Genomic DNA, 16,705 nt, shown 5'->3' with positions numbered 1-16,705 from the left:
TTTCTAATATACATTTTTTTTTTATTTTAAAGAGAGAGAAAGAGAGAGGCTGGGGGGTCAGAGGGAGAAAGAGAGAGAATCTTAAGCAGGCTCCATGCTCAGTGCGGAGCCCGATGTGGGGTCAATCCAACAATCCTGGGATCATGACCTAGCCAAAATCGAGAATCGGATGCGCAACCAACTGAGCCACCCAGGCACCCCTGTATAAGTGAAATAGTTCATATGAAATTTTCTGGCATAGAGTAGGTACTGAATAATCTGAATAGTCTTCTTTCTTTTTTTTAAAAAATTTTATGTTTATTTTATTTTTGAGTGAGAGAGAGAGAGACACAGACAGAGCGTGAGTGGGGGAGGTGCAGGGAGAGAGGGAGACACAGAATCCAAAGCAGGTTCCAGGCTCCGAGCTGTCAGCACAGAGCCTGATGCAGGACTCGAACCCATGAACCGCAAGATCATGACCTGAGCCAAAGTCGGCGCTCAACGAACTGAGCCACCTAGGTGCCCCTGAATAGTCTTTCTCAACAGAGGGTTTGTTGTAGGGCTGAATTTGTCTGTAATAAATAAATTCTCTTTCTCATGGCTAGTATGGTATTTCTTGAGAGCCATCTTCATGTGATTGCATTTCCAATGCTGTGTGGGTTAACACACATACACACACACACACACACACACACACACACACACACACACTATATGCTTATCACAGCAACTTTTTGGAGCGGTTGCTGTTTCTTTATTTAACCAAGGAGAAAATGTTGAAGCTCAGAGAAGTTAAGCAACATGCCGAAAGTTACTCAGCTAGGAAGTGGCATTCAGAGCCAGGCCTGACTCCAAATCCCAGAGGAAAGAATGGAGTCAGGTGAGATGAGAGGTAAACATTGGATGTAGTAGTTTGCAGGGATGGCTAGGAAATGACATATACCTCCTCTGTTCCCTGTCCCTGCTCCAGGCCACTACTCACTAGCAACTTGTAACATCTTTGCAAAACCCTGTCCTAATTTCCCCTAAGAGGTAAAATGAGCAGTAGCCCTGGATTTCTGAATTCCAGAATTCAGCCTCCGACAACTAACTCATTTTCAATGATTTTATTTCCTTTTCAGGAAGCTTTGGAATGGGAAGCAAGTCAGCTGCCACCAGCCCAACAGGATCCTCGCATGGCACGCCCACGCATCAAAACAAACCGCAGACTCTGGATCCTTTTGCTGACCTTGGGACTCTAGGTATGAACTCAGCAGGTTAAGATATAAGTAACATTTACTTATGGCTCAAAGCCTCACATCTAAATCTTTGGTGTTACAACAAGCTGGTATTGATACCTGGGACCTAGAATAGTACGTATTCTTAAGCAATGCTCTAAAATCTGAGACTGGCTTTTTAAAAAAAAAGGAAACGGGCCCCAAGTACTGGGTTGGAACTAACCCCTATTAAATCGTTTCTCCAGTGCCTAATTTTGGTTTAGTAGCGTGAGTACAGTCAGAACTTCCAGGAGTACCTCACAACACAGTTTGGCTACAGCAAAGGTAATGAATGTGTACAGAAATGCTGAGAGAAGAGGCCAGTCGTATAGATTTGTGATGTATAGGGCCAGCCATGCACAGGCCTTCCTGTGATGTTCCCCCTGAGATCCTCACACTGGCATCCCTCTTCTCTCCACTGACTACAGTGCTCTCTGCTTAGTTTGTAAAATTCCATACAGAAAATAGACTCTGTATAGAATTCTCAAAGCGTTTTTTTATCATATGTTGATCATTTTTGAGGGATAAGTGTTCCATGAGCAAGTGATTTTGGAAGCGCTAAGTTGCTAAGTTCTGTGGACTTGGATTATTGCAAAAACTTCTGAGCGTACCTGTTCTTGGTGAGGTTCCCCAAAAGGATACAGTTTGCAGGGTTCTCATCTATCTCACCAAGGAACCTTTTTTCAAGGAACAGCTTGTTGGACTAGCATATTATGAAACCTTTTCTTCGTCCTTTTTCCTTTCTTCTCCGTGCAGTGCAGAGTTAAATAAGGGAGTGGAGATAGCCCTCACACACAGTTTTGAATTGGCCATATTGATAGTTTAGATTCTCAAGAGAGCCCTTATGAGGCATTTAGAGCTAAATTGTCTTAAGGGAATAAGAACGTGACTCCATTTTTGCCAGTAATTGTATTGGAATCTTAACCTTCCATCATGCCCTCTTTAGAATTGTTTTTTCTTTTAATAACTCTTAAAATCATTTTCCTTTCTCTCCTTTTCCTTTCTCTTCCTTCTTAATGTAAGTTTCAAATTTTAAAATAATAACAGGTGAAATTCTACTTCAAATAAAATCTTATTCACTGTTCATTTTTTTATTCATTCCACAATTATTTACTAAGTGCCTTCTGTGTGTTAACATTGTCTTAATAAAAACCAACCAAACAAGAAAAACCAAAACAACATTCCTGCTTTCCTAAAGCTTATATTCTAGAAAAGGAATGAAATAGTAAATGAATAAATATGTGATATAATGTCAAATAAAAATAACAATTAATGTTTATTGGGGCTTTACTGTGTGCCAGACACTATTTTAAGTGTTTTACGTTTCATTTAGTCTCCCCAATAATCTTTTTTTTAATGTTTGTTTATTTTTGAGAGAGAGAGAGAGTGAGCGAGCAAGCACAAGTTGGGGAGGGGCAAAGAGAGAGGGGGACAGAGGGTCTGAAGCAGGCTCTGCGTTGACAACATAGAGCCCGATGCAGGGCTCGAACTCATGAACTATGAGATCATGACCTGAGCTGAAGTTAGACACTTAACCAACTGAGCCACCCAGGTGCCCCTATCCTGAATAATCTTTAAAACAATTGTTTTAAGTTTATTTTGAGAGAGAGAGGAGAGAGAGAGAAAGCACACGCATGAGAGCAAGGCAGGGGGAGGGGCAGAGAGAGAGGGAGAGAGAGAATCCCAAGCAGGCTCCATGCTGTCAGCACAAAGCCTGATGTGGGGCTCGAACTCATGAACTGTGAGATCATGTCCTGAGCCAAAATCAAGAGTTGGATGCTTAACGAGCTGAGCCACGCAGGCACCACCCCCCAATAATCTTTTGAAGTAGAGACTGTTATCCTCATTTTGCAGATGATGAGGAAACTGGGGCACAAACGATTAGGTCACACTCCCGAGTCATGGGTTTTCAGCACCATGATGTCTGGGTCTGGAGCTCACACTCCTAAGCCCTGTGCTAAGTGCTATAAAAGAAAAAAAGCAGAGAGGGATGGTGAGTGATAGATGGCCTGGGGTGTTATTTCAGGTATCGGGTGGTTAGGAAAGGCCTCTCTGAAGAGATGATCTTTATAGGAAGTTCCTTTTAAAAATCCAGCATCACATCTTGCATTTAGACATCATGTCATTTTAGGCAACTTTAATCCGGAATCATTCCTTTGCCTTTTTTTTTTTTTTTTTTTTTTTGCCTTTCATGACATTGATCCTTGAAGGATAGAGGCCAGTTGAGAAAGTCTCAATTTAGGTTTGGTATTAACTTTGATCACTTCCCTAAAAGGGTATCTGCCAGGCTTCTTTATCATAATGTTATTATTTTTTCCCTTTGTAATTGATGAGTTAGCTGGAGGAGATAATTTGCAACTACCCTATATGAGAATATTCTATTCTCTATCTGATTTAGCTACTGGTTTTAGCAGTCATTAATGATTCTTGCCTGAAGCAGTTATTACTACAATGGTTGCAGAATTGTGATTTTTCTGATTCTTCCCTTCTTTCTACATATATTAATTGACACTGTAAAAAAAAAATTTCCTTTTCTTTCTCTCTCTGTCATCAGAATGGCCTAATAGATTCTTTTTTGATTCATTACTGTCATTATTTTCTCTAATGTTCATGTCTAATATTTGGTTTGGTTTGTGAAATCCCCTCCTTTTTTCTGGATTCTGTGTTCTTTTCACTCAAGTTCATCATTTTTTGAAAACTTTCTTTCTTAACGGCACAAGATGTTCTAGGCTTGTTGTGAAATGTTTTCTCCCCAGTCCTAGAATCAGTCATTCCCCAAGGAATCCTTATTCCTTTTTGTGGAGAATGATATTTGGAAACCAGGATCTGTGCACTAAGTGTGTTCATTGGTACTGGGGTGGGAGTCATTGCTCTGCCTTTCAGGAGCTAGATAGAGATAGGAGATGCGTGGATATAGCTACATATATAATCCTATCCAATACACAGGGCGCTCCTTTGCCTTGCCCTTTTCCACATATGTATTTTCCATTTCCCTGGATCTCAACAACATTAATTGCCACACGACAAAAATTTCAGAATAGCGACACCCATATCACTACAACAACCAACCTGTTGGGAGGAGTTCAGGAATTCTTTGTCATTTTTGAAATGTAATTAATTCTTACAGTCGCTGGGAAAACTAGTTTCCTAAATTCCTGCATGTTTCAAGTCACGTAACTTAGGAAACTTAAGTGAGTTTCCTAAAGCCACACAGTGAACAGGTGTATAAGCAGGGCTACAAGCCAGAATTTTTGACACCTAGGCAGTTGCTTTGAAGATTAAAATCAAACTTCCAAATTACATAGCTGCAGTTCAGAAAAGACAAAAGACAGTGTCCTTCTCCTAAAGGTGTTTTCACATTGAACAATTCTGTTCCATACAGCAGTGCCTTAGTTCCTCCCATAGACATTCTGATCTAATTGGTCTGGCGGTGGCCTGAATATAGGGAGTTTTAAAAGCTCCCCAGGTGATGGTAATGCCCAACCACAGCTGATAACCAACTGCTGTAGCTTTTAATGAGGATAGCAGTGGCCTCTGGGTTTAGCAGCTGCTTTGCATTTTTGTCAGTTCCCTGCTCCGGTAGCATTAAAAATTAAATTTCTGAACATGGGAAGAGAAGATTCTGGAAGAGTGGGCATCCGAAAGTCCTACAATGTTGACACCCCTCGAGAACAGGATCTGCATTTGTCTTTTCACCACCGTGTCTGCAGCCTAGCGTGTGAAGGATGTTCGATAGTGTTTTATAAATGAATGAATAAATGGCAGTGTAATGGGAATAAGGAAGCTTTTTTTTTAGTGTTTAGGAGTTTCCATATTTATTTAATTAAATAATGTATATATATCAGAAGGAAGATAGTAAGCATCCTTAGACTGTAAAATGAAATTCCAGTGCAGAATGAATACCCAGCCTAAGGTGTATGTTGATGTGCTGTTGGCAGGAGGGCCCAGGTCCTCATGAAGAGACGCTTCATGCTAAGTTATGCACTGACAGGGGGCAATGCCAAGCCTCAGAGCTTCTGTCGTCACCTTTTCCTGTTACCAAGTATTTATTAAGCCCTTATGATGTTTCAGTGTATTCTGGGCATATGAACTTGCATTATATTATAATGTATAATGTCTCTTAATTTGCTTAATTCATGGTTTGTGAAATATATTCATATAGCCTTTGTGTCTTTATGGTATACCTGTAACATAGATGTAGTTCTGGTTTTACAAATGAAACTGAGACTCAAGGAGGTGAAGTTTTTTCACTGAGCTTCGGAAGAGCAGGGATTCTCCATAGACCATATTCCCAATGCCCAGTACTTTATATGGCACACAGATGCTCTGTAAATACTGATGAGTGAATGTACGAATGGATGAATAAGTATGTGCATGAATGGGTGATAAAGCTGAGACTCAAACTCAGATTGACTCCAAGTTCCAGGGTCCATTATACAGCATTCCCACTGGGGAAAGAAGGAGGAGCCCCAGATCAAAGTAAAGGGAGAGATCTCTAGAAAGAAGAGATGGTAAGGGATAAATTGTAGTGACAGGCTCAGAGATTTGGGGAGGAATTAGGGATTATGGGTGCAGCAAATGAGCATGACATTTGGAGGAAGGATGCCTATAGTCAAGACTCAGCTCCGTTAACTAGATCATGAGCAAGTCAGGAAACTTCTCTGAACTTTGGATTTCCTCATTTTTAGAGTGGGGTCAGTAGTACTACCTACCTCCCTAAGAGTGTTGTATAGACTGAAGGAAGTAATAGACACAAAAGTATTTTGTACATGCATATTAGTTATTTTATTATCACTGTTACTTTGGGTTTGGTGCACGAAAGTCTTCCTAGAGATCACCACATTTCAGTTTCTCATTTTACCTCTTTAAACACAAGACACTGTTGGTCTTTGTATTTTGGAAACAGCCCAGCACGAATGCAGTGAGTACTTAAAAGTTAGGAGACTGTGGAATCAGAATTCTACTTAAATTCCTGGCACAAAGTAATAATCATTTTTTTAAAGCTTGAGTAAGATCCTTTACCCAGTTCAAAGTTGCCATAGTGCTGGCTGTGTTTATACTCCTGCAATGAAATGCAAGAAGTGTGAAATTGAAACCTACTTGTGAATTTTCAAGACATCTTTGTTTACTCACGGGCACTAACCATGTTTGTACTTACAACAAACAATGATTAATCGTGATCATTGAAGTTTAAGTAGTACCTTGATGAATGAATGTATTTTCTTTTATTCTCTCTTCTTGTCAATTCGGTAGTTGTTATTTTTTTTTTCCCAGTGAGAAATAGAATGTGCTTATAAGGTGGGAAGGAGAGGAGACATGGCAGTGTGGGAAAAGACAGGGCTTTTCTGTCTTGGAGTCCAAGACTTGGATTCAAGTCCCAGTTCTGCCACTGCTGGCTGTGTGACTTAGAGAAAATCACTCAGCTGCTCTGAACTGCGGTTTGTATATCTGAAGAAAAAGATGGGGCTATTAATATACACCTAGAAACATTACAGTGGGGATTAAAGGAAATATATGCCTGCAATTCCTTTAATTATTAGGAAGGTTAATTGTGCCATCAGTCAAGGTAATTTCCACTAAAGTCACTGAAAACAAAAACTTGGGACATAGAACTAGAGGTTACTCAAAACAGCATTCCTCTCTCTCTCTCTCTCTCTCTGTTTCCATAGGTAGTTCTTCCTTTGCCAGCAAACCCACCACACCAACTGGACTGGGTGGAGGATTTGCGCCTCTCAGCTCACCGCAGAAGGCATCTCCGCAGCCTATGGGTGGAGGGTGGCAGCAGGGAGGTGGCTACAACTGGCAGCAGACACAGTCCAAGCCACAGCCCAGCATGCCCCACTCCTCTCCCCAGAACCGACCCAACTACAATGTGAGCTTCTCGGCCGTGCCTGGGGGGCAGAATGAACGTGGGAAAGGATCAGCTAATTTGGGTAAGGGTGATGGCGTGTAGCCTGACTATAGGGTAGCCTGTGTTGTCATGTTACCTGTATGTATGCCTGAAGAAGGAGACAGAAAACAATTCCAGTATTTTCTGAGTCCATCTTTCATTGTAGAGATACAATAGGATCCCTCCCTCCCACTCTGTGCTTGAAGCACCTGGGTTTACCATGCTCTTGACACTCATCACATCATTTTGTGACTTAGGCTAGTGCACTTGTCTGTCTCTTTCCACACTGACCCCTGATGGAGAGCGGGTGTGGTGTCATGTGATCATTAGCACCTAGCTGAGGGCTTGGCGTGCAATAAGCACTAAACGAATACTGAATGGATGTGAGCGGTGGAGCGGCTGGATCTTGAAGCTGTTATTCCTTTGGAAGAGCGGGGAGAGGAGAAAGGTTGGGAGCCTTGTAAGCTCTGTGTTCACATTTGCCCTTGGATCCTCATCAGAGGAGGGTGTATGTCTTGGGACATTTATCTTGCTTATGCTCTGGTTGGCAGATGTTTCAGATCACTGAGTTTCCTACATGGTTTTTTCCTCTCTTCTGAGAAGAAAGTTAAAAGAACACAAAATGGGCCAACAGCTAAGGCTAGAGAGTACTCTGGATAGGATTCAGTCTCTTCTTTTTTCTTTTTTTTTTGAATGGGATTCTTGGTAACAAGTAAAAAAATACTGTATTTTGCATAGCAGCGATGGTTAAATTTGAGTTTGTCAAAAGTCCTGTTATATTTCCCATCTCAATTGATTTGGTCATACTCAAGAGCTGAGTCTTTAGGGGCGTGGTGAAGAAACAGGCCTTTCTCTTTGTAGAACATGGAAAAGGAAATTCTACTTTTTCTAGTAACTGTAGCTAATGTTGAGTGCTTGCTGTATGTCAGGTGCTGTTCTAAGTAGTTTCACGCATTATTTCATATAATCTTCAAAACCAACTCCACGTTGTAGATGAAGAATCTGTGACAGAGATAAATGAAGTAATTTCTTAAACCCATACAGCTTGTAAGTGACAGAACCAAGACTTGAACCCAGGCAATTCAGCTCCAGAACCCCTCCTCTTAACTGCCACACTCTACTTGATTCGACACAGGTACCTTCTCAAAATAATAACATGACAGGGACTCTTTTGCCGGGAATATGTAACATCACGTTTGTTCTTTGGTTCACGATGGGTATTGCTTGCACAGTTCCATAGAGTCTTGTGGCTCCCCCTCTATTTTTATTTTGAGTAGATGTAGGGTAATTGTCAGCAGTCGGCAGATATTTATGTAGCATCTTAAATGTAGAAAACTTTGGGAATTATGGAAGTGAACAAGACAGGCAGATTCCCTCATCTCAGAGCACTTGCATTTAGTGTGTGCATGTGTGGGTGTGTGTCCAGAACGTCTTACGGTATAGAGATGGCAAATGGCTTTCAATCCAGATGTCAACTTTGGTTGATGGGCATTGACAAGCATGGACTGCTGTGCTTCGGTTCTGTTTTGTTTTAATTTAATAAACATTTAAATAACCAGGCACTATTCTAAACTCCTGAAAATGTTAACTTCTCAATTCTTACAACAACCCTGTGAGGTAAGTAGTATTGTTAACACCATCCCTGTTTTACAGATGAGGAAATTGAGGCCGGAGGATAATAAGTAACTTGCCCCAAGGCCCCATTGCTGATAAGTGTAATTCAAGCCTGGGGAGTCCAGGCTTGTAATTCAAGCCTGGGGAGTCCAGCTATAGAGACTTTGCTCTTTGCCATCAAGCTAGGCTGCCTCTCCAAACATTGAGAAAGACTGTGAGGCCACAGCCAGACTTGGAGGAAAAGAGCGGTATGATGGGCTAGAGCTGTCAGTGGGTAGGACTAGAACTGGGCATGGTCAGGAAAGTGGTGGCATCCGTGGACTTCAAGTACCAAAACCCAGTGTTAGTCCCATCACTGATACTAACTAGTTGTATAACTGGGGTGGGTGGGGTGGGGGTGCATCATGAGTATTTTCAGCTATAAAAAGATGATATGGTGGAAATGGTGTTATGGAGTTGGATTTACTGTAACAATCCAGCCTTGAGTTCTAGCTTTGCTGTGGATATGGTATATGATTCTGGAAAAATCTCTGAGGTTCTTCAAGCCTCATTTTCCTCATCTGCCAAATGGGCATGACAGTCTCATACCCTACTCATTGGGTTAAGTATAAGAAGATTAATATATGTGAAAGCACCTTGAAGACTCTTAAGTATTATGAGGTGATATGATTTTATGTTTAAGAGTAGAGACTATAATGACTTCTTTTTAAAACTTATGTTGCAGAAGGGAAACAAAAAGCAGCTGACTTTGAAGACCTACTTTCTGGTCAAGGTTTCAATGCACACAAAGACAAAAAGGGGCCTCGAACAATAGCTGAGATGAGAAAGGAAGAAATGGCTAAGGAAATGGATCCTGAGAAATTAAAGGTGTGTGAGCTCCTGCCCCAGGGTGATTATTCTGTGTGAAAAAGTCCTGTGACAAGGTTATGGGTATGGAGCCTTCAGTGTTCCTGGTTCCCAGCTTCCTCACTGCTTCCCTCCATCCACTTTCAGCCAGAGCAGTTCTACTTTTATCTGTTTTGATTCTAGAAGTCTAGGTTAAGATTGGATTTGCGTAAAAAAGAATATTTCCCCATTAAAAAAGATTTGCCAACCAGCTACTCCCAGTTTAGCTTGGAAAGAAAAGAGTGGTTTCATTATGTGGATGTATTATGTGAGGTAGTGGAAGAGTTTTTGTAAAGGTCAAGAGAATTGGAATGTTCGTGACAGACGGAGAGGTTGAATTCCTATGTGACAAAGTACTAAGTATGCTGATGCCAGAATGAACTGGGAGATGGGGCTCTAATCTGTTACCGCATTAAAGGGTTTCCAAAACCAGGACTAGCACAGCCAGTCCATCTTACACATTTTGAAAAAATGTAACATATTTCCAGACAGATTTGAACATTTGTGAAGGATACATAGATTCTTAGATTCTCTTTTGAATACAATATAGGATCCTTGGTTTGCATTTACTTTTTGCTTCATGTAACACTACCGAGACTTTCTATTTCTTCCAAAGCTCTGTGCTCCATCTTGACAACATTTGTTCACTAGGCAAACTCTGACAGTTTTTTCTATGGAAGAAAATAGTTTATGTCTTTTAAATGATGCTCGGTTGTTTAGTTGGTACATGGTATTTAGTTGCTTGGGAGAGTAGGCATATTAACCTTGGCTAAACCATTCATTCACCAGCATACACACTGAGCTCCTACTATGTGCTAAATGCTGGTGTGTTCTTATAAACCCTTCAACTTAATCACCTCATTTGTGCAACCTGAGAAGACTCAAACTGTGAACATTCATATTACTACTTGGATTAATTCATTTAACAGTTTTCGAGTTTTCTTTTAAAGCTGTATTTTGAAGCAGTCATGTTATTTGTCTCCTGAGTTATAGTCTTGGTAAGAAACAGTACCTCTTCTCAAACAGCTCTGCCTAATGGCAAGGAAAAACACACACATGGGTGATTATGATAAAATATAGCACATATTAAGATAGAAACATGTTTAAGGGATTAGCACAGAGAAATTCCCCCCCCCCCCCGGGATATTTATTTAGTGTGTGTGTGCCAGATACTATACTAGACAGAGGCAGATAGCAGAGACCAAAATGGACATGGTCTGTGCCCCCATGGAGTTCATGCTTTAGGAGTGAGATTAACTCTGGGGTGGGGTAGAGAGGAAGGGATTCAAGCTCTCAAAGGCAAATGGTATGAAATTCCTGAGCAGGCTTTTAAAGGATGATGAAGGGTTAACAGGAAAGCCAAGGTAGGAGGTGAAAAATTATCCTAGGTAGAGAAAACAGCTTGGAGCATGCACAGTGCCCCATGTGGTTAATGTTGTTGGGGCAGAAGCCATTTCCAGAGACTAAGTGGAGACCTTAGGGACTTGAAAACATTTCTATTTCCTAATTCCCTCTGCGTTTACAGATTCTGGAATGGATTGAAGGTAAAGAGAGAAATATCAGAGCACTTCTGTCCACGATGCACACTGTGTTGTGGGCTGGGGAGACCAAGTGGAAACCAGTTGGCATGGCTGACCTGGTAACACCTGAGCAGGTGAAAAAGGTATACAGGAAGGCTGTGCTGGTGGTGCACCCAGATAAAGTGAGTATGATCTGCCCTGGAAGAGCACTTCTCTGCTCCTTATTTCATTAGCTTATGACCATGTATTAAAACATTATACTCTCAATTTTCTGGTTATTAGGCCATTTAAATGATAAAGTCCATGGGCTAACATCAAGTATTTAAACAAATAGTTATACTTTATGAAGCAAGAGAAGAAATTAAACTATATATTACAATAACGGAATGGGAGGGCTTTCCCTAGGTATATGATTTATCACTGACTAGTTTTTTTTTCCAGTTTTTAAATAAAGTTTATTTATTTATTTTTGAGAGAGAGAGAGAGAGAGAGAGAATGCACACACACGAGCGAGGGAGTGGCAGAGAGGGAGAGAGAGAGTGAATCCCCAGCAAGCTCCACACTGTCAGCATAGAGCTCAATGCAGAGCTTGATCTCACGAACGATGAGGTCATGACCTGAGCTGAAATCAAGAGTCAGACGCTTAACAGACTGAGCCACCATATGTGAATTTCTAAGGGGAGAGAGTTTTGGGGAGGTTATAATAATTAGGATCACATAGAGTGAGCTATAAAATAAGAAATGGCCTAATAGAAAAACATTTCAATTACTTAGAGCCCACATATTAGCAGTGAAAATTTTAATACAAATAAAATTTCAGTCTGTAGTATCTAATGTGTTTTGCTGTTCTTTTTTCTTTTTTCTACAGGCTACTGGGCAACCCTATGAACAATATGCAAAGATGATTTTTATGGAGCTCAATGATGCCTGGTCTGAGTTTGAAAACCAAGGTCAAAAGCCCTTGTATTAGTTTTTGAGCTTTTCCATTTCTGCTGCAGACCTGTGCTAATGCTTAGTGTGTGTCACAGTTCTGAAGTTTTCACAGGTGAACCAAAAACTCCAGTAACATGTATCCAGTACTAAACTGTTAAATTACTCGTGAATTAATTACTCATTGATAAGGAATGTGGATGTTTATTTCCTCAAGTCCCCACCATAAAAGGTCCAGAGCAGGGAAGGAACTTTTAGTGAGAGGACCTTGTGGAGTTCCTACATTCCAGCCTGCCCTTTGGGGGGCAGACTCAGCATTTTGTGGGGAAATGGAAACCAGAGGCCACCAAAGGCATAACACCCATCTCATTGTCTGAGAATAGGATTAATGAGCAAAAGCTATGATAATAGAAGTACATGGTGGATTTTAACTAATGGTTTTTAGATTTTCTTGGAAAGATGTCATTAAAGCCATGGCTTTACATTGACTTTAGGAACACAACACCAAGTATTTTATTTTTGTGGAAATTTACAATGGTCTTTAGCATAATACTGTATACGTCTTTGGGTCAAGAGGACAATGTAAATTGTGGGAAGTGATTGTATTACAATCCAGTGATTGCCAACCCTGGATAAGCTAAAAATTAGTGCAAATGCTGACTGAAGAAAACAGGGACTCTGTGGAGAGAGAAATATTTGTTCCTGGTCAGAAAGTTGGGCTGCTACCTTCCTCTCCCTAGAAAACTGTAGTTGCTTAAAGAAAATGTCTTAAGGACGTAACTTCAACTCTAAACATGATTTGGAAGAAACTTATCATTTTGTCATAAGGCTTCATGCTCTTCCTTTTGCTTAGCCAAGAAAATATTTTTAGCTGGAAACAGGTTGTAAAGCAGTTTGGCACACCACAACGTATCAGGACCAGTGTCTAGTAAGGAGTCCCTGTCCTCTAGTTTTGTGAGTGGTTGTGGTAAGAGAGTAGAAAACAACACAACACCAGTGACGAGACAGGTGCAGTTGGAGTGGGAGAGCTGTGCTCACCTTCGGACTGGACCGAGTCAGATGGCTGGTCAGGATTTGCTTGGAGGGACCATGTTCTCCTCCCCACCTGTTGACACTGGATCCCTTGGATTATTACAGTGGGGGTTAGTGTTTTAAAAGTAGTCGGGGGTCTACAGGAACAACATTCATGCAGGGACATCTGTGAAAGCAAAGTAAGAATGAAACCTTTGCAGACTTCACACTGGTTGGGTTGCACTTCAGTGTTTTGGCTGTTCCTCATTTTGAGGGATCAGCAGTTGCCATTCCGTGACTTGAGGGGGATCTCTTTTGGTGTGCACATCCATGATGTGCATAGTATATATATGCAAAGCAGATGGGCAAAAAGATTTCCATGCTAATCTTAAAAGGTTCATGCTCAATATGGTGAAAAGCTTTCAAAAGTTGTTTTTAAAAGACAATCATTTTTTGTTCCTATTTTAATTTTCTTGTGGCAAACTGTACCAGAAAAGCAGCATGTCAAAAATACTTCATGTTCTGTATAGAAATCTCTCTCTCTTTTTTTCTTGCTTGCTTGCTTTCTTTCTCTTCCTCCCTTTCCTTTTTTTTTTTGTTATAAATATTTATTATTTATTTTACCCTTTACTGACAATGTGAAACTCACAGAAAATATTCTCCTTTTAAATATACAGCTGTAAACCATCAAGGTAACCATAACAAACTAGGTGTTATTTATTAACGTATTATGAAATAATGTTTGAACCAGTATGTGCTTGTCTTATTTAAAATTGGAATGTGAGACATGTTGCTGTGACCTGGTTTTTTTTTTCTCATTCACATTTGTAGATATTGTGTGAACTACAGTATATAATGATAATAATTAAAAGGATATTATGTGAATGTCACGTACATTTTGAAATGATAGAACTCTATTAGCTTTGTATCATGTTTGGATAATTCATCAATATTCACAGTTTAAAACATCATTAAACATTATGTAATTAGCAATGAGAAAGAATCTTACCTAACTTAATAAATTTGGGATTTCCCTCATCTCTTTTCCAGATACATTATAATTCTGGACCCCTATTTATCTCAAAACTCTTAACATATGCAGACCAACAGATTTTTGCATTCCTTTTAAATATCTGGTTGTGACAAAGCTTGTTGTTGATCAGATTCACTGTTTCATTCATGTTATTGTAATATATTTTTTGTTTTGTAAATAAGTTACACACAACAAAATGTGATTGGTCTAAAATATTTGTAATGTATATTAAAAGGCTCAAAAATATTTGTAGAAACCTAAGTTATTTTTGCACTAAATATAACCTAAGTTATATTTGGGAATATAATGACAGGTTTGAGTTATACCTTCTGACATGATTCGCTTTTTAGAAAATTAACGGGAAAAGAGCTTGAAAACATTTAATACATTTGCTGAATTTCTGGATTTCTGGATTTATACATTAACCACCTCCACTACCACCCTTTCCCCTACACACACACACACACACACACACACACACACACACACACACAATCATGCTACATAAACACTATGTTTCAAAAAGAATTGGCATAGAAATCCTGGTCTCCTGGATAGAATATGAATGAATTTTCAAAGCTGCGTTTGTATGCTGAGGCAAAGAAATTGATCTTGGAAGTCTAGGACTTTGTCATAGTAAACAGGACTGACCCTTGAAAAATGCAGGGATTAGGGTTTCTGACCCCACATGTAGTCAAAAATCCATGTATAACTTTTGATTCCTCCAAAGCTTAGTTAGTAATAGCCTACTGTTGACCAGGAGCCTCAATGATAACATAAAGTTGAGTGACTTCATATAAATGATAACATAAAGTTAATTGACACATATACATGTATACATATATATACTGTATACAGTATAATGTTCTGTATTCGAGAATATTGTATTCTTACAGTAAGATAACCTAGAGAAAAGAAAATGTTAAGAAAATCATAAGGAAGAGAAAATACATTTACCGTACTGTACTGTATTTACTGAAAAACATCCACGTGTAAATGGACCTGTATGGTACAAACCTGTGTTGTTCGAGGGTCAACTGTATTTCAGTTCTTAAGGATAGAAGCAGCATGTTCATTTGGGAGCACAGGCTGCAAATGAAAAGCATTTGAATCATTCTTTTACTGTCTCTGTCTGGAAGAATGTTCAAGTCGGATCCTAATGCCACTGATGAGACACCATTGTATAAGGACTGAACACAAACACTAAATTCCATAAACAGTTATCACAGCAACAGGACAGTTTCCCTACTGGAAACATCTATGGGGAAGTTTAGATCAAGTAAATAGGTTGTGGTTGTTCTAAAATAAACCATGATTTGGCATAATGGTATGGTATTGGTTTGAGACCAGAAAACTACATTTAAATCCTGGTTTTTTACTTCAGGGCTGTCATATTCAACAACTTTGTTAAACTAAGACTTAATCCTATCACCTGTATAATAGGGATATTGGTAGTAGCCCTACAATGGAGGCATTAGGAACTATATATAAACTATTATCGAGTACTCATTAAATAGTAGATATTGTTAATGATCTGTAGAACAAAGTATATCCTTGCAGATCAGTATTGGGGCTGGAATTATATCGAAACCTCCAGTTGGCTGTAGGGAGTAACACAAATAGAAAAAAGCATCAAAAGAAACTTGAGCCTTGGCCCTTATTTCTATATCCTTGGAATGATAAGAGTTCTGTTTCCCTAAAATGGCAGAGATTTGAATTGTAGGTTTTGTAAAGGGAATGGCTGTGTAAAAAAGGGAGCCTACCCCAGTATAGATATAATGCCACTGCATCTGTCTGGCAGGCACTGCCCTAGGTGCTGTTATATAGATTTGTTTTCTCATTTAATTCTCAAAAAATTCTGGGAGGCATGTTTTGTAAATCCCACCTCAGGAAACGGAAGCATGGAAACATTTATCCAGAGCTGGGGTTTGAGGCTAGATGTTAGGATAGGGAGAGATGGTACTATGGATGGTGAACTTACCTGTTAATTCAACCAATATTTTGTGTAAATTGTATGCAAGATACTAATAGAAATGTAAGGGAAAATCAAAATTAACAAATGGATTTGATTTCCCTGTTAAACATAAGATGTTGTTGTTTTTCTAATTACTACAACAGATTTATATGGAGTAGTATACGCACTGTCTGACTTTAGAGTTGAACAGTTTTGAGTTTTATCTCAGCTTCTTTACTTACTAGTTCCTATTTGAGCCTCAGTTTTCCCATCTGTAAAGTGGAGATAATATAACCTACAGTGTGAGAGAACGAATGCAAGGAGAGAATATGACGATTTAAAGTAGTTCTGAGAGAATATGACAATTTAAAGAAGTGCTAGGCAGCACGGCAGAGGACATGGATCTTATACATGCAAATCAGGGGTACGTTTCAGCTTCTAAGGTTTTATGTACTTTTTTGGGGACTCTTTTATTCTTGATGAAACATGGAATGGGTAAGTGGAAGAACAATTTTTCAGTGCAACATCTGGCAAAAGGAAAGCAGATGTTCTCAGGAGATGGTTAGAGCTTCTGGAAAGATGTTTTCTCTTCATAGTGTTTAGTAAACTGGAAAGGACAGATGGTGTAGGCAG

General features: G+C 39.6%; 1 protein-coding gene across 4 annotated transcripts in view; it reads left to right on the top strand.

Moving 5' to 3' along the window:
- DNAJC6 (DnaJ heat shock protein family (Hsp40) member C6) overlaps positions 1 to 14,364 on the top strand; it is a 150,702-nt gene extending 136,338 nt beyond the window's left edge. For all 4 annotated transcript variants that reach the window (XM_019449003.2, XM_019449004.2, XM_019449002.2 and 1 more), the window contains exons 15-19: positions 1,101 to 1,220; positions 6,905 to 7,168; positions 9,464 to 9,606; positions 11,150 to 11,326; positions 12,013 to 14,364. In XM_019449003.2, coding sequence (XP_019304548.2) covers positions 1,101 to 1,220; positions 6,905 to 7,168; positions 9,464 to 9,606; positions 11,150 to 11,326; positions 12,013 to 12,114 — 806 coding nt within the window. In that variant the 3' untranslated portion in view covers positions 12,115 to 14,364. The remainder of the gene's footprint in view (positions 1 to 1,100; positions 1,221 to 6,904; positions 7,169 to 9,463; positions 9,607 to 11,149; positions 11,327 to 12,012) is intronic.
- Positions 14,365 to 16,705: the final 2,341 nt, after the last annotated feature.

This window comes from Panthera pardus, unplaced genomic scaffold (genome assembly GCF_024362965.1).
Source record: "Panthera pardus isolate Hobbes unplaced genomic scaffold, ASM2436296v1 HiC_scaffold_11, whole genome shotgun sequence".
NCBI classification, from domain to species: domain Eukaryota; kingdom Metazoa; phylum Chordata; class Mammalia; order Carnivora; family Felidae; genus Panthera; species Panthera pardus.
This window is presented reverse-complemented; position numbering and strand designations above follow the sequence as displayed.